This window comes from Merops nubicus, unplaced genomic scaffold (assembly GCF_000691845.1).
Source record: "Merops nubicus isolate BGI_N331 unplaced genomic scaffold, ASM69184v1 scaffold53126, whole genome shotgun sequence".
Classification (NCBI taxonomy): domain Eukaryota; kingdom Metazoa; phylum Chordata; class Aves; order Coraciiformes; family Meropidae; genus Merops; species Merops nubicus.
In genome coordinates this window covers 2,796-11,525 of record NW_008614027.1, presented here as the reverse complement: position 1 = coordinate 11,525, position 8,730 = coordinate 2,796, and the positions used below count along the sequence as shown (strand labels likewise).

Sequence of the window (8,730 nt, the reverse complement as noted above, 5' to 3'; positions counted from 1 at the left end):
CTGCCTCCCCCCGCTGCCTCCCCCCGCAGCGACGCGGAGCCTGCCCCCCGGTCCCGTCCTGGGGCCTGTTCTGGGAGCTGGCTGCAGCTTGCTGCCAGCACACGACCTGCTGGCCTAACATTTAAAATACGTATTTTTAAAATGATGATTTTATGTGCTACAGCTCATTTTTAATAGCTCCCCCTCCTTTATTTTCCTGGTTTTCCTTCCTCAGGTCTTCAGAGGACCACATCAGCCATGCCTATCACCTGCTGATGACGCGGCTCAGCGAGGAGCACGCCGAGATGCGCTTCTCGGCTCTCCAGATCGTGCAGGAGCTGTTCACCCGCTCCCATCAGTTCCGCACGCTGGTCATTTCCAACTTCCAGGAGTTCCTGGAGCTGACGGTGGGGATAGACCATGAGCAGCCTCTTCCCCCGCCCAAAGAGGTGGCACAGAAGCTGAGGAAAGAAGCTATTAAGTCGGTGCAGGACTGGCATGAGAAGTACGGAGAGGCCTACAAGAAGCTTTCTCTGGGATACCACTTCTTGAAGCAGAATAAGAAGGTACTCTGTATTTTTACTTTTTCATGTGTTTTTAGGTGACGATCACTAGGAAGTATTTAACATGAGGGAAGCAATAAATATAGAAGAAAAACTGCTGGAAATGACATTGTCTTTAGGAGGCATCTTGTTGAGCTGCTGCCCTCAGCTGCATTAGTGTGTCATACAAGGAGCTTTATCAGAGAGACATTCCTTGCATGTGAACACTTGCTTTTAGATCTCCCTTCTAGGCTTCAAGCTGTTATGTTTGGAACATTTCTTCTACTTTAGCATCTCTTCTGAGGTGCAAACAATGAAATTGGGAACAGTATTCTGGTATTTACACTATCTGCCATTATAACATCATGCTTTCAATAAACATTGATTATCTTTATTTTCAAAAACACCTCTCAGTTTAGTGTTCCTAACAGCAGATCAAACCTCTTTGGGGTACACAATGTATTTCTGTTGTTCTGCTTCCATACTAAGCTAATAGTGTACCCTACTTGTATTATTTATTGTGCTATTTTTTTTTCTATACCATTTTTGGTATCTGCTCATAAAAGGTGGTTGTTTTTGAATTATCCTTTATTATCTTGTTTAATAAAGAAAGAAAAGTCAAGGAAAGTGACAAGGAGAAATGCAAGACTGAGACAGGGCAGCTTTAACACACGACACAGTTTTACCATATTGAACATGCAAGTGTAAAAGTACTCTGCTGAAGTTTGACATGTCTGAGGTTGCCTCTGTTACTGTGGGTAGTGACTGCTCCCCAGTTACAACTGGGTGATGAGTTTTCATACCTTTGTGTTACTGAGCTGCCCAGCATGCTTGCCTGTGCTGTTTTCTAGAGCAGCTGAATCTGAGTACTTCTAGAAGCATTAGTACCAAGAGATGCAATCTTACCTACTTTGATAATTCTTGTACTTAAAAGAGCTGGGATGAGCCTGCTGAGCTAAGTGGCCTCTTACCAGCTTTATACTTGGAGTGTTAGAAGCAAACAAAAGATTTTGAGGAGACCTTTGTACATGTGTAGTAGTAAGGTACATCTGCTGTTCTGTGTTACTGTTTTGGCACAGTAATATAAGGCAGTGTGAGAGAGTGTTAGCTCTGGGTGGTTTTTGGTTGCTCTTTTGTTTTTTTTTTTGGGGTGTGTGTGTTGTTTTTTTTTTTTTTAATTATCACCAAAATCACCTTATAAACAGTTGGTCCAAAGATGACAACTGCTGCCCTTTTAGGGTGGAAACCTGGAAAGCTACCTGCTGTTCTAACGTTAGTAGATCCATACAGTAGGTACCAAGTAGATACCTATATAAATGTTTATCTTCAGGAGTTAATAATATTTCAGTATATCTAAACCCAATTGTTTTCAAATTCCTTTCTTAAAGTTTAAAAAAAGAAAGGAAAGAAAACAAAAAATTCAACTATTACAAATGTTTGCAGGCAACTGAGTCATATTATGTTATCTTTGCATTTGAGGGGTGCATGGCTGGGATTAGAGAGTGAGCTGCAGTTATGGAGTGCACAGGATTTTGAGCAGCTCAGTATGGAGTATCTTACTGCTGTACTTGAATATTTTCCAAAAAGTTGCAATAGTTGTCTAGGCCCACTGCTCAACACCCTTTACACCAAGGACAGTTTGCACCTCATCACGTCCAGGTCCATAATTGCACCAATGCTGGAAGGCTTCGTGTAGCCTGCACCAGCACAGAGGCAGAACAGCAGCTCTGGTCTCAGTCCATGTCACCTGCATGAGGGTGGATGGGTTCTGACCAAGTTTGTGAGGTGGTGCTGTGCCCAGGTAGCAAGTGAGTGCATGTGCACGTCTGTAGCTCAGTTACTCTGACGCTGTGAGGCTTCCGTGAGAGCCCAGTGTGACCTTGTGTATGCTGTTGACCTGTACTGGGCACCTCTCCCCAGGTGTGAGGTGTGCTCTCACTGTCCATGTCGGACCACAGCCATTTGGTAGGTGTTGTAAGAGGGGCATCTGGACAAGTGCCAAAGCACAAAACAATGCAGCAGAGCAGCACGTGGCTGATCCTTTTGGACAGAGGTGGGGGAAGAACAGGCAGGTGACCTTACTGTTGGTGTTGTTTGTAGCAGAGGCTGTGATTTAGGGAACAGGCTATTCCTCATTTTCTGTGCAGGTCCAATCTGACTGCCTGGAAACAGTAGCTGTAGTTCTTGGGGTTTGTGTCTTTGTTCCATTTTCATGGGTGATGTTGCTCTTTGGGAGGATCTGTTTCTCCTGCTAGCACGTGGAGAGCTATGCAAAGTTGGTAGAAAAATCAGATCCCCAAAACCAAAAAAAAAACCTCACAATGATCATTCAAGTGCTGCTGTAGGTTAATGAAACTAACTTTTTTTCCCTACCTTTCCTCTGCCCACCTATTCCACAGTAAAACAACCAGATTGGTAAGTGTGTCTTTCTTCCTAAACTGATGGAGACTCTCCGTGCTAGTTTGTGAAAGCTGAAACATTCTTTTCCTCCTAGAGGCTTTTATAAACAACCAATTTGTTTGCTATATATTTACATAAAAAATAATTGTAAAACTTTAATACTTATTGCACACTGTAGGGATTATTCAGCAGTAGGAACATTTATGTATCAAGACACTTTAATACAAGGTTAAGATCAAGCTGAAGCATTTGGTTTTTTGATACCCATAGTGTTTAATGGAGTTACCAACTTGCTTAATGCTGAGCAAATATTCAAGTGTTTCAGTAAGTTTGAGCTGAGACACCGACACAGTTCTTGACTGTGCAAAATTAATCCAAGTTCAGTTTTAGGTTGTGCTTGGTTTGCTTGAGCCATGCATGGCTAGTACATCCATGTGCATGTTACAGCAGAGATCTCCTGGGACTAGACAGAAAGTGTGACGTTCTTGACTGTGCAAAATTAATCCAAGTTCAGTTTTAGGTTGTGCTTGGTTTGCTTGAGCCATGCCTTGGTGAGCCTCATGTAGGGTGAGCTCAGTAGTTTGGAACTGTACCTCATAAGTGAGATTCAACTTCCCTGTTTTACTCATGGCTCATTATTTTGGTGTCTGGGAACCGTTGCTGGACACTGACAAGCTTTATCACCGAGCAGTGGCAATCATGACAAACGATCAGTGGGTGCTTGTAATATGGATGTAGCACCAGGGAGTCTGCAGGCTTTATTAACAGCAAACTCTGGGCTTGCTCAGCCCTCCCTGTGGTCTGTATTGGAGTTAATGAAAAGTTATGTGGTGGCAGTCAAAAAAGGAGTACCATTTTTTCGTGAAGGGATTTCCTTATACAATAACACAAGCAAGACTCCTTTCCTTAAAGTAGAAGTGAAAAGTATTTACATCTTCCAGCTCACCTAAGAGTAAACTAAAAACCATTGCAATTATTTGAAAAAAGTTTTGAATCACTCAAATTTATCTTTCTGTTATAGTTGTAGGAAAGCAAAGTGAGACTGGGTGATAACCTTTCCCTCAATCCCCAAATCTGATAAATGTAATTGTAAAATCCAGTACTTGGTCTTTTTAAATGAATTTGAGTGTCTGCAACTTTCCTTGCTCACAAAGTTCTTCAGAAAGTGATATGTATACTAGTGGTAATAGTGCTTACAAATTTTCCTAAATTTCCTTTGCCAATAGTGGACCTAGTGAGATGTTTTAATGTAATTTAAATACTTACCCTCTGTGCTCTTTTCCTGCCCATTCCCCCTAACCTGATGTCTCCAATGCTGTGACAGAGGTCTCCCAAAGCCTAGTTTATTCCTGCAGTTTAGATGTGGAAATCTAAAGCATTTTGTTTTTCTACCTTATGATTCCTTTCTGAAAGCCATTGATTCTCCACAGTCCCTTATTAGTAGAAGAAAAAATTCCATTCAGAATTATTGTAGTTATTGATTTGAGGAGGAGGAGAGATAAAAAGAAGTACTGCTGAGCTTCTGGCTGATCGCTGGTGTTAGAGGATTTTTCACCACAGATTAAGATCTTAGGAAATGGATTTTCTATATATTTCTTACAAGGAATGTTACACTTTTTTTCTTCGTTTCCTCCTTAGGTGGATTTTCAAGATGTGCATGCCAGAACTGTGGCTGAGAGGAGGAGGGAAGAAGAGAAGCAAAAAAGGTTGGATAACATTTACAAAGAAAAAGCCAAAAGAGCTGAAAAAGAAATGGAAGGTGAGTTGCGTCACTTCGGTTGTTCTGGGATTTTTTTTGGTTCATTTTTAAAGCAACCTTTTTTAAGGTTGCATAAAACCAATTCTAAGAGAATAGCTATCCAAATAATAGCTGACTACAGAGGGTCAGGCTCTAACAAATGCAGTATTCCTGCCCTCTGTTTCTCTCACCTAAAGAATATCGGAAGAAGCAAGTGAAAGTCCTGTGAGCTCAGGTAGAAGGAAGAGATTTTTTTAAAGACAAAAATGTTAACAAGGAAGGGTCTGGCTGTAATTCAGTAAAGTATGAATACATAACCTCAAGCAAGCATATCATGAAACCTTTTGGAGGTAGTGACTTAATTTTTGTGTCATTGACTAGGCTTAGACTTTTCAAGAGCATGTTGGCTGATGACTTTAACTATATTGTATGTACAGTCATGTCCCAAAAGTATAGGTGACGGTCTGCACAGGAATCCTGGCTGCAGTGTAGGCTATCTATGAAAAGTATCATACAGCAGCTAAAAAATGGACTAACTGCAGGCTGGACCTCTAGGCAGGGTGCACACAGCAAACGTTTCTGTGATATGAAACAACAGAGATAGTAAGTGTATTATGTTGCAGTTAAAAGGGGTTATTTAATTAAATTACTTTGGTATAGGCAATGCATCTAACTGTGTCTGCATTTGTTCTGCATCCTGGAAATATTTTCATGTATGAGGGTGGAATTTTAAAGAGATTTAACCTTCTTAAAGTCACCTCTATTGATAGCATCTTCTTGAGCAATAGCATACAATCATGGCTACACCTACAAGCAACTATAATATTCTTGGCTGTAGAATGAATACCTGCCATGAATGTCCTTACTGAACCTTGTTCTCCTTCAAATTCTCTGAAGTACTTGTGTCATCTCTGCATAATAAAATTTTAGAGAGGATAGGGAAAGGAAGAACACTGATTCTAAGTTCCTTACTTAGGAAGTTCTAGATTTCCTTCTCTAAGAAAAGTACTGTCCCTTTTATAAGGACAGTTTTTTCAGCAGAGAGACAGCTGTATGGCTAAATTAGCACTGGTTCCTGAATAAGTGGATTAGCCCTTTGGCAGTTTTATTTGGTTTGTAGATGTGCTGTAGAGACATTAGCATTTTACATGGTTTAACAAGATTCTGAAACGACCGTCTCTTGATAGAAATGTCCCAAGAGATTGCTGACACCCTGACAGAGATGGAAAACTGTTTCAACCTTCTGATGCCAGATCCTTTCGACTTCACTGTGAACGCCCCAGAACTGGAACCCCATGGACAAATGCCTGCCTATGAGGATAGACCTACACCTCCCTTCTCCTCCCAGATGGAAGTTAACCAGTCCTATTTTGGATGCGTGGATGATGAACAGCCATGCTGCAGCAAGGACATTCTTCCTGCTTCTCAGTGTGTTAGAACTGAAAAAGAATTAGAGGAGAAGGCTGAGCACACAGAACTAGGTGGAGGCGCAGACTCTGGTGTCCAGTCTGGTGGCCCCACTCCCCGTGATGATGATTTCCAGACTTTTGTTAGGAACCATGGGCTTATTTCACATAATTATACTCTAGAGCTTGAAATATCCACAGGTACCTGGAAAAGATTTTCACGTAGAGCTGAAGGCAGCCTTTCTCTGAAGTGATTTGTAGTTGTGTTTTTTTTTTTTTTTTCTCTATAATTTAAATGCTAAGATTCATTTATTTTGGAGCCATTTTCTATTTCTGATTCATCTAGTAACCATTCTTAGGTTTGGGTGTCCTTATGTGTGGTTAACAGATTTTATTGATTATCTTCTAAGACTGAACTTTTGTAGTAGCTGTTGTAACCACATTAGAGAAATTCAGGGTATGTATATTAAGAGCTTCATATGTTTAAAGAAAAAAAAATAATTGCCATTTATCATTTTCTTCCTCATATGCTTCACTATTCTCTCTTTCTTCTCTCTACAGCTAGGGAATAAGCTGCTAATTTAAAAATTTTACGTTTTGAGTGTTCTTAAACTTAATGAATACACAGAAACTGGTAGAAAAGGCCCAGTTCATTTGAACTTAAGATGTCGTGTGAGATTGCACTTGTCTTTGGTTTGTTCAGCTATTCCTCACTAGTGATGGTTTAACAACTCTTTTTGTCATCATTGGACTGAAAGCTTTTCATCTTTTCCTCTGATTTTTTTTTCAACATGTGGGTAATGGTAGAATAGTTAATACTGAACAGAGAAACATTCTGATATTTGTAACTTTCCCTGAAGTGATGAGATATTTTAGAAAGGTTCATGTCTACTTCTGCTTAGCTTTTAGCTCCTGAAATTAAAGATACTGTAAGCACCATGCACTAACTCTTTTTTCCTCTGTTTTGAGCAGATATAAAAGTGCATGAGAATGAAGATAATACTGCCATAATAAGCAATGCCATTGATGCTCACAAACTTCTCAGATATAAGTTCTGGCCTTCTGTGCAATCCTGGATTCAGGTGGGAGAAAGGGACAATTTTAAAAATTTTTTCTTATAAAAAGACAGACAAGGAAGGACTGGGCTACAGTAAATCTTGAGGGAGAGTGAGTAAAAAGGAGATCAAGGCCAAAGGAACATTGGTGCAAATAGAAAAGTTTTGTAATTCATTAGGGGTGGATGAAAGGAGACTGCAGGAGTTACAGAACTACTCTGATGGCTCCTAGCATTAGGTGTGCTAACTACAGTCACACTTTTTCTTTTACTATATATATAATATGTAGTAAAATGGGGCTTCTTTGCAAAGGGTTAAAGTAAAACACGGCTTATGTCAGACATAAACAATATTTTTGTCATAAAACAATGACAGATTGTCAGAAAAACAATATGTCCTTTCTGCCAGTTGATTTTACTGCTCAGGAGCCTCCTGCATGGCATTTGGCCCATAGAAGGACACTCTTGGAAGGTGTTTGTACCAACTGTTCAGTCTTTGCTTGCCTTTAGTAGGTGCTATTAGCTTTTATATGCTAGATAGGAAAAGAAGTGGCTTCACTAATTTTTACTTGTAAAATAAAGGAATTGGTGACAGTATTCATTAATTAGGAAGAAAAACTGAAAATCATTTTTGGCTCAGATGTTTAGAAAAAAAGAATAAGAATGTTGATTTCTTGCTTTGCAGTTATTTACCAGAGCGGGAATAAATGATGATCGGCTAAGGTGTGCCATTGATCTCAAGAATAAATTGGAGACTGCTATGAAGAAATACAAGGAAATGAATATTTCCTTTAAAGAGAGAAGAAGAAAAGTGGTGAGTTTCTTAAATTTCTATATTCCTAGAAAGGATCATTAGTAATGCTTAGCTTATATACAAAAAATGAACCTTCTCGTAAGCCTTAATCTGAGAAACTTCAGTGCAAGTTTTACTGCGAAGTGCACCCAGCTGGTTGTAACTTCACTCAAGGAAGTTGCACTAAACACTTGTATAGTTTTCCAGGGGCCTGGTTATTAGAGAAAACCATATAAGGCAGCAGCACTGTTGTTGCTTAGGGTAGAAAAGTGGTTAGGTTCAGATATTATTTACTCTTTAGTTTCTTTTTGTGTAATATTATGTCCCCAGCTTTTTTTTTTGCCCGTTTCTCATTAAACACTGTCTTACTCATGTTCTTTTACAACTTGCCAAACTAGGCTCCTGTCTCACAATTCAGGTAGTGTCTCTGCTTTGGAGTATTTACTCTCTAGTGAATATTTAATGTCATTGAGGCTATCTTAAGAGAATTAGTTGTTATATAAGGCTTTAAAGTGTCAAAATATTTTACAAAGATGAGCTGCTTATGTCAGTTTTTGTGAAACAGGTAAAACTTGTGAATAAATGGAGGCTGAAAGATCAAATACTTTATTCATATCCAAAAATGAGTCTATGGCTTATGTAGCTAGAAAGCAGAGCTGTATAATACCAATATTGGTTGCAATCAAACAAAATGCTGTATAGCTTGACATGAAAATAAGTGGTTTGGGTCAGGGTCCCGAGTAGAGTCTGGTCTATAGACTGGATTGTAGAATTTGATCTGGACATTATATCTTGGACTAACCTGTGGTAGCCTTGTT

The 8,730-nt window shown here is 39.6% G+C and overlaps 1 protein-coding gene across 1 annotated transcript; it reads left to right on the top strand.

Moving 5' to 3' along the window:
- Window positions 1-214: 214 nt before the first annotated feature.
- On the top strand, window positions 215-7,933 carry LOC103774642 (UV-stimulated scaffold protein A-like; the record flags this gene model as incomplete). Its single annotated transcript, XM_008942058.1, has 5 exons — window positions 215-545; window positions 4,560-4,680; window positions 5,847-6,266; window positions 7,038-7,147; window positions 7,805-7,933. Coding segments are annotated over 5 exons (1,111 nt in total), but the record flags the coding sequence as incomplete, so codon positions are not given.
- Between the last annotated feature and the right edge of the window lie 797 nt (window positions 7,934-8,730).